The following is a 13,585-nucleotide window of genomic DNA, read 5'->3' as shown; positions in this document are numbered from 1 at the left end:
ATATTAAACTCTCTTTTAAAATAAAGATTCTGGATTGTTGTCTAAAAGAGGAAACTATGAAATTAACTACAACTTACTCGCAAATCCCTTTTTTTGCTGCTATGTGAAGAGGTAACAGGCCATCCTTATTGGCTTTGTTAGCATCTGCTCCTTGGGACAAAAGAAACTCCACGATATGTACATGTCCATTTTTACAGGCTTCATAAAGAGCAGAGGCATTGTCACTGGCTTGAGTATTTACATCAGCACCTAGGAAGAAGGAAAATCTTGGTAGCACCAAAAGGTTAAAATAAGACAGAAGGAATGTATTTAGAATGGGCACATTCATCTCTGTGACACTGAACTACAAAACATGCTGGATGTCAATGAGGCAGTATCATGTGAACGAGGTAATACCAGATGTGATCAAGTCATATCAGTTGTATCCAGTGATATCAGAGTTTTCCACTGGTTTTTAATATGATGCAAACATAACAAATAATGAAGACTTACTACTTTTTGGCCACACCTTGGAATGTAGCTTTTTCTGTGCTAGAAGTATATGGCCTGAAAGCCTAGGTTTCACCTGCTTTATACTGTACCATGGTGTCCTCAGGAAGGCTGTGCAATATGTATCCTAAGTGGCAATAACAGTTCACTGAGTTTTGCTTTTAAACTCCAATAAAGAAGCCAATCAGTCTCCCGTTTGATCATGAGAACACCCTGCCAAAAAGAACATTTTCCCTGTGCTCTCACCCTAAAGTAAAACATCTGTGTTGTGTTTGGCCCTTTGAAAATGTTATAGCTGGAAGAATCAGGAGAATTGCAGTGACAAAACATAACACAGGCCTGTGTTCCTAATGAAAAAGAAATGAAACTCTTTTTATGATGAACACTGCTTATTGTAATAATGCAGTGATATCATTGCTGGGATTCTCAGAGAAGCTTTTTAAGGCTTGAAACAATTGGACAGTTTTATTGGATTTTCTCCTGTGTATTTTTCTCAAAAATGAACTTTAAGGAAATCTTAATATCTATCTAAGTTGAAACACAAATCACATTCTGGCTTAGCTTCTAAAATTGTAGGCAGTATGATGGGCTAACTGGTCAAATAAAACTGACTTGACAATGGTAGTTGGACAGTAGAACACATATTTTATTCCCCAACTCTCAGATATTTCTTTGCCATACTAACTGCCTTAGAAGATTTTCTTACCTTCATCGCTGTTCAGTTCTTGTTGCACAAGTGCAGCAGCCATCTCTGACCTACACTGAAGCTGTTAGCCCTCAGTGAAAATAAAATATGCTTCAGAATAGTAGTTAAGCAAGTGGTGCTTATTGTAAAGCTGTTTACATGGCTGGAGCAGTAAATGGTAGGTTTAGTCTAAACTAGAATCAAATTTGCTGTTTATATGTTTAAGCATATGCATATAGAGAGAGTGAGTCTGCTTCTTCTTGGTGTAAATCCATTAACTAGACAATAGTAGTTCTCTGTTTTCATCAGGATTCATTAGTGGAGGACAGTTAACCTTGCCCATCACAGCACCTGTTCATGAGCAGATGGGGTTGGCTAACATTCAGCTGTTGCCATATATGACAACCTACAGTTTTCTTCTATGACTGATTGGATTTTAGGCTGTATGTGTGCAGCAACATGAGTTTTGAAGCTGTCAGGCAATGTGGTTAGAGAGCACCGTATTACTCCCATAGTAGATGACCTTGAATCAATGCTGAAGAAGTGCATGTGTCTAGACCATGCTCTCTGACAGACCTTGCATGATTCAGCCACCTGGAGCAACAGGGTTTCACTAAAGAAGTGCATGTGTCTAGACCATGCTCTCTGACAGACCTTGCATGATTCAGCCACCTGGAGCAACAGGGTTTCACTAAAGAAGTGCATGTGTCTAGACCATGCTCTCTGAAAGACCTTGCACGATTCAGCCACCTGGAGCAACAGGTTTCAACACCTCTGCCAGCTAAGTTTTGTCTTCAGTGACAGAAAGCCTGAGACAGGAAGAATTAATGGGAACTTTGAAGTAAGTAAAGGTGTGTAATAGCACAGCTGTACTCACCACATTTTGCGAGGTACCTCAAAGCCTCCAACTGCCCACTCTCAGCTGCCACAAATAAAGAAGTGATCCCATAGGCATTTGCAGACTCGATCTTGGCACCTCCTTTCACAAGGATATCAATAATTTCCAGGTCATTTCGAGAGACAGCCTCATGGAGAGCAGTCCATCCTCGATTGCAACGATGGTTGGTATCAGCATTGTACTGTACCAGGAGTCGTGCAGCCTCTGCATTCTTGCGCTCACAAGCTGTTTTGGAAAAGAGAGATGTGGTTAGCACAGGCTTTTGAAGAGATTCTGTGTGTTGTGGTGGCAATTTCATGTATCAAGGCAATATAATACAACTGAGCCATAGAGAGTGAGACCAGAAGTCCAGCTATGTCAATATGGAGGCCAAGGCTGTTGCCAGTTGACACTGTCTGGAGCTTGTAAAGGAGATGGCAGTGAAGCCAGTCCTCAACCAGGACTTGGAGGAGGCTAAGTGTCATCTGCAGGACTAGCGCCAAGCCTGGTACTGAGGGAAATCCAGCCCACCACATTTGTACCAACTGGACACCACAGTGACACAGGGATTTGACAAGGTGTGGGAAATAATTTATGAAGAACAAAGATGTTGCATAAATCACATGACACAAACACTTTCCAAATTCTGTTCAAAACCTTTATCTTGTTTCCTTGGACTGCAGATAAAGCTCTCTATAGACAAGTATGGTAGCACACTACAAGAAAATACTTTTTCACTATGAGGAAGACTGTGAGGTGCTGGAGGGCATCTCAAAAGTGGGCAACAAAGCTGCCCAAAGAAGGACAACAAACCTGGTGGCTCAGAGTACAAATCTTGTGAGGAGCAGCTGAAGAAACTGGGAGTGATTAGTCTGGAGAAAAGGAGGCTGAAGGGAGACCTTATCACTCTCTACAACTACCTTAAAAGAGGTTGTAGGTAAGTGGCAGTTGGTCTCTTCACTCAAGTAACCAGAGACAGGACAAAAGTTGCATTAGGGGAGATTTAGATTGGATATGAGGGAAAATTTCTTCATGGAAAGGTTGTCAAGCATGCCCAGGGAAGTGATTGAGTCACCACCCCTGGAGGCATTTAAAAGATGTGTAGCTGTGGTGCTTAGGGACATGGTTTAGTGGTGATCTAGCAATGTTAGGGTCACAGTTGGGCTTGATGATCTTAAAGGTCTCTTCCAACTAAAACAATTCTATCATCCTATGGTAGGTCTGACATAGGAAAGAGAGGAGTGCTGGAAGGAGGTAGAAAATGGGAGATAATCACTGAGTTTCCACCCCACATTGTACAAACAATCCTGCATCTCTGCCCTCATGGTATCAAAGCCCCCTTGTAAAGGCAGGCACTGACCTTTGTAAAGCGGCGTTTCTCTGGCCTTGTTGGAGATGTCAGGCTCAGCTCCAGCCTGCAGCAGGGTGAGCAGGCAGTCCAGGTTGCCCCGGCTGGTGGCCAGGTAGAGAGCCGTCTCCTCGTTGAGGGTGCGCTGGTCGATCGTGCCAGGGTACGCTGTGAAGAAATGTTGAGGCCAAAGACACTACAGCAGGTAGTGCACAAGTATCTGCAGCATCATTGCCCTTCAAAATCCTTGGAGTTCCAGGTGAGTTTTTTGTTATGTATTTCCTTTTTCCATGAGCAAAGTTAAGAATATACTATGAAGTTACTGTGACTTGGATTAAGTATCTAAATCAGCCACTGCTTTAGATGAAAATGTTCAGCTGTGGCCACTAGTGGTGCAGAAAGATGCTGAGTAACTTCTCTTCAGTAGCAGTTTGAAAACAAATTACAGTAACTAATCACCTTCAGGCACCAGCAAAGCGTTTTGTGCCAAGATCTCCAGCTGGTGAGGGGCCTGGAACACAAACCCTATGAGGACAGGCTGAGGGAGCTGGGGGTGTTTAGCCTGGAGAAGAGGAGGCTCAGGGCTGACCTCATTGCTGTCTACAACTACCTGAAGGGAGGCTGTAGCCAGGTGGGGATTGGTCTCTTCTCTCAGGCAACCAGCAACAGAACAAGGGGACACAGTCTCAAGTTGTGCCAGGGGAGGTCTAGGCTGGATGTTAGGAGGAAGTTCTTCACAGAGAGAGTGATTGGCATTGGAATGGGCTGCCCAGGGAGGTGGTGGAGTCACCGTGCCTGGAGGTGTTCAAGAAAAGCCTGGATGAGGCACTTAGTGCCATGGTCTAGTTGACTGGCTAGGGCTGGGTGCTAGGTTGGACTGGATGATCTTGGAGGTCTCTTCCAACCTGGTTGATTCTATCATTCTGTGATCAATAGGAAGCGAGGTAATTGTGCCCTGTTGTGGTAGCCGAACAGATCACAACAGCTGAGAGCTGAGCTGGGAGGCTTTACTGTGAGAAATTCAGAGCTTGTGAAGATCTATTCAGGTACCACTTTGCCCTGAATTTCCTAAATTTTAGAGATTTCAGTCTGGAAATCTGTTCTCAAAAATAGAGTGAGATCACTATATACTGAGAGAGGTTGGAAAAAAGCTTCACATGCAGTCCCAGAACAGGACTGGGCTGCTTCTAAATGTGTTTTTAAACTTTATTCATGTTCTTCTTTTCCTTATTGTAGCTATTTAGTTGTAACTTCACTGACCTTTTTGCAGCAGGCTCAGGCAACCCACTTGGCCATAGTAGGCAGCTTCATGGAGGGGTATCCAGCCATCCTTATTAGGTTCAGAAAGGTCTTTTCCTGATTTCATCATGTTGCATACTGCATTTTCATCTCCATCCTTGATTGCTGCCACTACAGGATCAAGTTCTCTTTAAAACAAGATTAAAACTTGATTATTGCTTTCTGTGTTACTGAGAATCTTTCTCTTTTTCTTCTTCTGTTTTTCTTTTCCCCAGCAGCATCAGTGTATCAGTCTCTAAGGTGTCTTGCTACAAGGCCTTGCTACAAGCCTTTAGAGCTATGGCTTTAATTTGGCCAGTCACAAAAGATGAGTTGAATCATTGTCTGGAGGCCTTGTGTTCCAGGCCCCTCACCAGCTTTCTTGCCCTTCTCTGGCCATGTTCCAGCACCTCAACATTTCTCTTGAATTGAGGGGCCCGGAACTGGACACAGTACTCAAGGTGTGGCCTGACCAGTGCTGAGTACAGGGGCAGAATAACCTCCCTTGTCCTGCTGGCCACACTGTTCCTGATACAGAAGCGAAGGTGTCACTAACCTCTGACACAAGCACTTACATTTTAGATATCTGGAGTTGGAGGAGACTTGCTCTGCCCCTGCTCTGTGCGCTTCCCTAAGTGCCCATGCTTGTGACACTTAAATCACCCTGCCATTTACTGGCTTATGTGACAAGATGTTTCATATGTAATCTCTTAAATAAGACCAGGTTTGGAGAGAATTGCCCCTGTACATCCCTGAAAAAAACCTGTTAAATTGGACTTGCAGGTACCTTGGCCCCAGAGCAGAAATTCTCAGTAAATTTTATTCTTGTATTTTAAAGATATTTCTTATTTCTCTTACTCAAGCCTGTTCTCAGAAGTTAGCCAATTCAGTTCTGAAGAAAGGAGAGCTCTGCTTCGACCACGTGAACATTAGGGGTGCTGGTCAGGACTCTTTGAAGCCAAGGAGGCTTAAACAAACTCCAACAAACTCCCACTCAAATTAAATTCTGAGCTGTCTTCCATGACCATGCCTCAGAGCCTCCCAGCTGTTACTTCAGCATTGAGGACTTAGATTTTTCAGAAGTTGTAAGCACTTCTGACATTACAGACCTTCAAAAATGTGTCTTCAGTGTCCCGGTAAGGCACATCAGGTGTTGGATACCTGTGAAAATCTAGTCTTTAGAAGACTGCTTGGGAGCAGACCCAGTAGCTTTGTTGACAAGTACACTCTTGCAAACCTTTTAGCCAAGTTAGCAGTTCCCCAAATAACTGCAACAGTCAGGGGCCTCTGGAACCACAACTGGGATGTGGTGAAGTAGTTTGTGTTCCGGTTTGAACTCAGCAAACCACTGTCAGGTTCCACAAGGTGGAGGAGGGCAAGGAGATAGAAGAAGTGAAAAAATATTAGGGAGGAAATATTTTAAAGTCTCTTCAGTGTATAATCACTGGAATGTGTTAAAATGGTATTTCACTGAAAATCAGCTGGTGCTAAGTGCTGCTTGGTTCTGAACCTTTCAAGCAGCAGCTCCGTGTGAGAGCCTGCAAAAAGCATGAAATGTGCCTCATGCCACTCTGCAGCCTACAAGAGATTTTAGTTCTGACAGACTTCTCCTTTTCCAAGCATGCATTCTGCACACTCTGGGCACCAATCCATTTCTCCAAGCTCTGCAAAAGCAATTGCAGAGCAGGGCTGACCTGAGCATACCAGTTCTGCAGAGAGAGAGCGAGAGCTGCTGTGGGAGTGCCCGCACGGCGGGAGTCACAACACTGCCTGACAGTCACCCATCAGCAGTGCCTACAGCAGAGCCTCCCTCCTGCCCCCATCTGCCACTGCACGCAGTGCAGCAGAGGCAGGGAGCTGGTAACCTGCAGCAGATGCAGGCAGCAGCCTTGCCTGTGGTGGAGCAGCTTTGTTCACGGTGGCTTCCTGTGCTCTCCAGTGCTAGCACCTGCTTGCGCTCCTGCTCAGCTGTGCTGGAAGGCAACCGCTGCTTCCTCACTCTGAGGCACTAAATGGCTAAGCTCCAGCACAGAAAACACTACAATGGAAGAAGTATTTTTCCAGTTCTAATGAGAAGCTTGAAATCATGGGAAAGTTTGTGGTTTGAACTAACTCAAAAAGATAAAATCTTGCAGCCTTGAAGGCAGATAGACTGGGGTGGGAGGTCTGAGTCTCAGCAGAGGAATAAAGCATGTGATGAAGGTCATGCAGGGCAGTGACAATGGGAACAGCCAGAAACTCTGATTATGGGAGAAGGTCTAAAATGCCACAACAGAGTGAGATCAGAGACAGAAAAATATGGGCAGCTGAAAACAGGAGTCCTCAAAAAGCAGATTATTGGTACAATATCTGCATTTAGTACAATTACAGGAGCTGCACTGGATTGCATTACCTTGCAGGATCTGGACAGACCATCAGTCTGAAACTCACACACCCATCATTGATTTCAGCTTGCCCAGAGATAGTTAATCTGTATCATAAACACTGATAGTGGTACTGAAAGAAAATTCACCAAGCTGCTTCTGTGAGGTTAAACTGAGCATTTGGAGCAGAACAGGTGAACAAAACACATGCCAAGGAATGGAAAAAAAAACCACTATTTCCCAGGAGATAAAGTACTTAGTGACACTTCTATAGCTAGAAGCAGTGATCTCAGGACAGCAGTCACAAAAATAGCAACAGTGGAATGAAGGGAGATATGGGACACAAAGCAAGGCATTTTTCCTGAGGAGACAACAGCTAGAGCAGGCAGCTGCCTTTCTGTCCACAGCCCACCCACTAGGAATCCACTGGCCTTCTGATAACTGTTGTGCTGAGGTCCCAAGGTCACTGCTGTATCTCCATATTATTTAGAGTACCCTGGAACTAAACCTAAAATTGCTAGTGTTGTATAGATAAGAGCTTTTCATATAGGCATTTGACACTGAGTATTGTGTTGAAGTCAGTTGACAGCAACCATCGGCATGTTTGGCTGGGAGGAGAAGCGGAGGTGGGGGATCTTTGTCTTTAAAAACCTCTGGCAGGAGGCTGATGAAACCATCTGTTCTGTGCAAAGATTCATATTACACGAGCAGGGCTGCTTACTGCAACCTCAGGTTTTGGTCACACGATAGAGTTACTGCGCTTGATGTGTTACTGCGTGCTGGGTGGGTTATGGCAAGAGTTTGTGCAACGGGGCTGGCACACAGCAGATGCAAGGTGAATCACATTATCTGAGACCTCTGTGAAAGCAGAGGGTTCTTTGGATCTGTGACAGGGTTGAAAATGTGTGAAGAATCAGTTACTACTCTGCTTAAGCCCTCAGATGTCGAATGAAGCAAACTTCTGTTGGGCTCCTTGACCTTAAATGATTCCTGAGTAAGATGAGGGGGTTTGCTGGACGAGACTGTGGATGTTTTATCCAAGCAGATTCCAGATCAGTACAGAAAGTTTAATGATTCTCTATTGTAATCTTTGTTTTCTGACTGGCTCATACTTGGCTGTTATAAAAATCTGACACTTTCTTCTGCTTGTGTTTCATCAGATACACAGAAAATCAGTATTAAAACTATGGAGGAAGTCTGAAGATTTGATTAAATCTTACATTTTTAAGAAGCTTAGGTTTTAGAATTAATGCATTTCAGTGCTCACTGCAGATGAGATATATGGTGAGGTCAGTTCTGAGTGCTGCAGGAGAGGTTTAGTGGAGCACAGAAATGGTCAGGATTCTCCTTTTCTTGGCAGCCTGGTGAGATGCAGACAGCGTGAAGGAACAACTTAGGGAAGGAACAACAACTTAGGGAAGGAACAAATTAGGGAAGACCTAATTTGTCAGCCTTACCCAGCCTTCTTGTTGACTGGACTCTACTGAGCTATGTGATGGAGATGCAAAGCCTGCCCTCCAGTCATTGAACCCAGAACAGCAGAGAGGCACCTAAGATGTGCAGAGAACCTAATAGAAAGATGCAGTTTCTCTGCCTACAGGGAGGTGGCAGGTGACAGGGACGAGGGAGGCTTCATGTCTCAGCAGAAGGAGGTTTTCACGATGGCAGGGAGGGCAATGTCAGTAGAGAGCCAGGGACAGAGCCTTAATCAGCCAAGGTGCAGGGTGAGATGGAGAACATTGTAGAGATGAATGAGGGATGGAACAAAGACTGGTGAAGGGGTTGTTACTGCAACCATGCATCCATGAAGGGACTTGTAATATTGATAAAAGAAAGTGAATTTGGACAGGGTAGATAAAAAAAACAAACTTCAGGGACATGTCTTCTGCAGGATATAGAGAGGTGCTGCCTGCAGGCCTTCCCTATCTTGTGGTAGTAAAGTCAGGTGCATGCATTTACTCTACCCCACAGAGAGCCATCATGATCCACACATTTCCACTGCCTAAAAGCACTGGGACAGAACTCTGTCTACCCCCTTGCCTATCTGTTTTCCTCTTCCACAAATGTGTTCACCTGAGCTTATTTACAGTTCCTGCCAACAGCAAAATATGGCCAGGATGATCAAAGTCAGTCAAGCTGATTGCCTCTTTGGGCAGGCAGGACGGGGTACAATTCCCCTGCAGCCCTCTTCAGCATGGCAGGGCAGTGCAGGTATTTCTGGGATCAGGCACAGCATCTTGGGAACATTTATAAGATAATACCAGTGCAGCTACTACCAGCAGCTGCCTGCCTCACAACTGTGTTGATACAGAAGCCAGTACATATAAATAAACCGCATCACAGACATCCTTTTCCTGCTGTCTGTATCACCTCAGAGCTACTGAATGACCCAGAGTCCCCAGGACGTGCACTGGAAGGATGAAGAGGGAAAAGGGGGGAGAAAAGAGCAAGGGAGGTTTGAGGTAGATCACTCTCAAGAGCCTGGGCATGGTTTAAGGTGGCTGGAAGGTTGGAAGGAAGAGTGGAAAGGCAGTGAGTGTGGTGCAGGTGTTAGCAAGACCATCACCAGATGAACACTACTACTTCCCCCCATCAAACACCATTGCCACCCAGAAGAGCTGGTTCAGGGGAGGAGTGGATAGCAGGGCTTGTTTTGACTGCAGAGGAAAGCAGGAGAGGGAGAGAGAGGCACTTACATGGGCTGTGCTGTGCTGAATGGGCTGCCGTCGTACCTTCGCCTGACCCCCCAGGCTGCCCCTGAGCTGGATGGCTGAGCACGGCCTCTCGGCTGGGCTGCCAATCTGGTGTGGCGATGACATGAATGAAATAAAGAGAAGTACTCCGAGTAGGAGAAACAGGTCATGTTGAGGCAGAAACAAAGACACACACCCACAGAGACCGAGTGAGAAACCCTGCCGCTCAGGGCTTTGAACAAAAGCAGATGGCCACGGCTTGCTCTGTGCTGCATTCAGCTGCTTGCTCGGCTCAGGATTATTTTTGGCCCTCTGAGGAAGCGTCAGGGGATTCAAATGACCATATAAGACAGCAGTGAGGTTAACCCTACCACTTCCACACAGGAAGCAGGCGTGAGGTGAGGTGGGGTGACATTCATCACCTCCAGAGTGCCACGCAAGCAGGTCAGAGGCGAGGGCAGAGGAAGACTCAAGGTCTCCTAGATGCCAGATCCATTTCTAGCTCATCTCTCCCAGGTGGCAGGACAGTTCAGCAATGATACAGATCTGGACCTGCAAGCTGCAAATGGTTTCCTTGTAGTAGAAGGTCAAAAGCTGCCGGGCTGAGGTAAAGGCAGAACAGGTTAATGCACAGAACTGCAGATGATGCCTTTTGCCAAAGTAGCAGGTGTCAGAGCACCCTCAACTAGAACAGGGCCAAATGGCCAGGGAAGCCCTTACTCTTCCCTGTATCAGGTCCCTGTGGCAGACTTGACAGTACGAGTCCATGGTAATGACACAGAGAAGCCACAACCTTTGGTGGAAACCTGTTGTAGAGTATCCTGAGTCTGCAGCTATGAAACATGTTTACTGCTCATCAGATTGTCCCAAATTTCCCACCCTTGGAAACCAAACAGTCACGGGCAGTAATGAGTGAAGCGTCAGAGGACAGTGGAATTACGAGAAAGCAGTAGGAAAAAACCTTCAGTTACTCCTAGCTTATTAAAATAAAATCAGTTTCAAAGGATATTTTTCCTTGCTTTTGGAGTGACTTTGTAACCTCTTCCCTCCCTCCTTGAGAAATCTGCCTTTCAAAAACTGAAAGGAGAACAATGGGTTTGAAACTGTCAGCAGGTCTCTGTAATCCACATCTCAGCGTTGCAGGGGAGGGGGATGCCACCACCCTTTGGTATCTGGAGATGCTCTTGGCTGAAAGCAGTGTGCTTGAGGTCAGACTTTGATCTGCAGTAACTGCATCCTTTAAAGACTGCAGTTTCTAAAGGTGCCAGCCCACACTGGTTTATATACCTATTTTAGGCCTCTCTCTTATGTTTTCCCATAACAGATGCTGTGTTCCTTCTCTGGTGAAACCTAAGCTCAGTGTACAGTGTTCCCCCATGGGAAAAAGGAGCCACTGGCTTCAACAGGGCTTTTGTCGTTCAGGAAAGCTTCTAGCAGTGACCCTTTTGTTTTATTTGTTGTTTAAAACAGACAACATCAAGCAAATTCTCATTTTGCTGCAAGGGCATCAATTGGTGACCTCATTGGATTTATAGCAGACTCCAGCTTTCAAACTAATGACAGACTCAAAAGAGCAGCTACTCAGCAAAGCTAATTAGAAAGCTTGTGTTTTTACAGGGGAAGCTTTTGTTCTCTTCCCAGGCTGGGTGGTTGTTGAGATGGTGGAACTTGGGCAAGTGCTCACTCACCTTTGCCAAGGGTAGATGTGGTAGGGCGGGTGGTGATTGCTGCCACGGCTAGGGGTGGCCACCTCACTGGGACCAGCCACCATTGGCTTCTGGTGGCTCTGGGTGGCTGCCTGACCCATGGGGTCCTCTTCTAAGCTCTGCTGGATGGCCATCTTTATAAGGTCGTCTTCACTCAAGCTACTGTACAGACTGTATTCCTCACAGCCAATAATTTGTCTCTGAGTATTTGCTGCTTTTGTAGCCATTTTTAAGTATTATTATAACTTTTTTTTTTCTTTCCTGTAAAAGAAAATTGTGATCATCAAAAGCTGGAAATGAAAAAAACAAAAGAAAGTCAATTATCTTGTGCTTTTTCTTCAGCTCTGCCTCTTGACTACAGTGACCAGAAAACCCTTCAGAAGTCCTTCACCAGGGAGAGAACACCAAAATGTACATGTAAACCTAATGAATTAACTCCTCCCTATCACAGGGAAGTAACTAGTTACACAGTAGTTAAAAAAAGGAAGGGAGCTGCTGCAAGCAAGGTAGATTTTTATCTATTTACTGTGGTTACCACAGCTGAAGAGAGCAACAACAACAAAAACAAAAAAAGACAAGTAAAAATCCCCATCAGATAAAAAGATACAGCTTTGAAATTGCTTTCTTTAGGAGAACACAAATTGATCTATCTTTCGTTGTTTGATTTGGGTTTATTTCTTGCTCTTATTGCAGAAAATTATAGGGAAATGTTTGTCTGTCTGTTTGTTGGTTTTCTCCAAGGGTAGATTTTCCATCGTGAATTGTGAAGTGTCTTCATTGAGTAATTTTTTCCACCTTATCTGGAGATCCCTTAAGCGACATGCAAAACTCTTCCCTGAAGAGCTCAGCTAGGAGAGCAACGTGACACAGTTTCACTTCTGATTTTTTCCTTTTCACAGAAAAAAGTTCAAGGTCATGAACCTGAAGTCTTCTACAAACTGATGGTTGTGTGTTGGGAATCACGTTCGGTGGAGCGCTATGGGAAGATGACTCTTTATTCACCAATATGGTTAGATGGTCAAATCCACTTTATTTCCGTGATACAGTGACTTATATGCATTCTAGCAAGAGGCGTGCTCAGCTCAAGATTGGTTACAGTCAGAGGGTCCAGAGTTACATGTAAGGTGTGCATAGGTTAACTTATCACAACATTCTAAGGGTCAGCCTCCCAGACCACCCGCTCCAGCCCCCTTGGTTATCTAGTCTCTGCCCACTGCAGCTGTGTGTGGGGTGCTCAGTTGTTTACATCTCGATTTCCTAGCCTCGCTGGGAACCAAGGACGTTCTCAGCGCAAGTTACCCATGTTTATGACTTTATGTCCTCGACTGGTGAGAAATTCTTCCACAGTTGTGAGCTGAAAATTAAAGAAGGAGGAAACACCAGGGCATGGTCGGCAGTCACAGAATGACTCTGCACCATCACTGCAGTGTGAACTCAAAAATGGCAAAGACAATCAAAACTACTTGGGTATTTCCAGCAGTGATGGGGAAGTACTGGTGTGGTGAATGGTCTGATGCTCTACCAGGATCTCCTTTGGATGCCAGAGAGCACTCTGGCCAACAGTGTCCAAGAGTTATGGGAGGAAATGGGAAAGCTTGTCTCTTTTAAAAAGATGACAGCCAAGGAGTAATAGATTTGCTTTTTATAAGCACTGAGTAAAAACTATGTAAAATAGTGGACAACACTGAGGTGAGAAGCAATGGGTACAAACTGCCTAGGAAGACATGGACCAGATAGGGGAGCTCAGGGAGCCAGCAGAATGGGGCTGGGGAGGTATGACCCCCAGGTGCAGAGAGGTGAGGGGCTGGCTGAGCTCACCACTGGAGTTAAGGACAAAGCTTCCTGCCCCCACCCTGACTCCCATCAGTGCCTATGCCCATGGTGCCACAGCAGGGCTGACCTCCAGCTGCCCATCACCTGCACAGACCTACCCTGCCCAGCCATGGGTCCTATGGAACTGGGTCACTCATCTAACAGAGCCACCTGCATGAGGATGGCAGAGCCATGAAGCCTTCCATTGCTTAGGACCTGCCTCCTGCCACACTGGCACTGCTGACAGAGTGAAGCCTTCATAGAATCATAGAATCAACCAGGTTGGAAGAGACCTCCAAGATCATCCAGTCCAACCTATCCCCCATTCCTGTCC

The 13,585-nt window shown here is 45.4% G+C and overlaps 1 protein-coding gene across 1 annotated transcript in view; it reads right to left on the bottom strand.

Moving 5' to 3' along the window:
- The window catches only part of ASB2 (ankyrin repeat and SOCS box containing 2), a 29,437-nt gene extending 17,771 nt beyond the window's left edge, over window positions 1-11,666 (bottom strand). Inside the window, exons 1-6 of the mRNA XM_064142422.1 lie at window positions 11,422-11,666; window positions 9,737-9,841; window positions 4,660-4,826; window positions 3,412-3,567; window positions 2,052-2,297; window positions 78-249 (exon numbers count right to left, since the gene is read on the bottom strand). Coding sequence (XP_063998492.1) covers window positions 78-249; window positions 2,052-2,297; window positions 3,412-3,567; window positions 4,660-4,826; window positions 9,737-9,841; window positions 11,422-11,666 — 1,091 coding nt within the window. The remainder of the gene's footprint in view (window positions 1-77; window positions 250-2,051; window positions 2,298-3,411; window positions 3,568-4,659; window positions 4,827-9,736; window positions 9,842-11,421) is intronic.
- Window positions 11,667-13,585: the final 1,919 nt, after the last annotated feature.

The sequence above is a fragment of the Pogoniulus pusillus genome, chromosome 1, assembly GCF_015220805.1.
Source record: "Pogoniulus pusillus isolate bPogPus1 chromosome 1, bPogPus1.pri, whole genome shotgun sequence".
Lineage (NCBI taxonomy): Eukaryota > Metazoa > Chordata > Aves > Piciformes > Lybiidae > Pogoniulus > Pogoniulus pusillus.
This window is presented reverse-complemented; position numbering and strand designations above follow the sequence as displayed.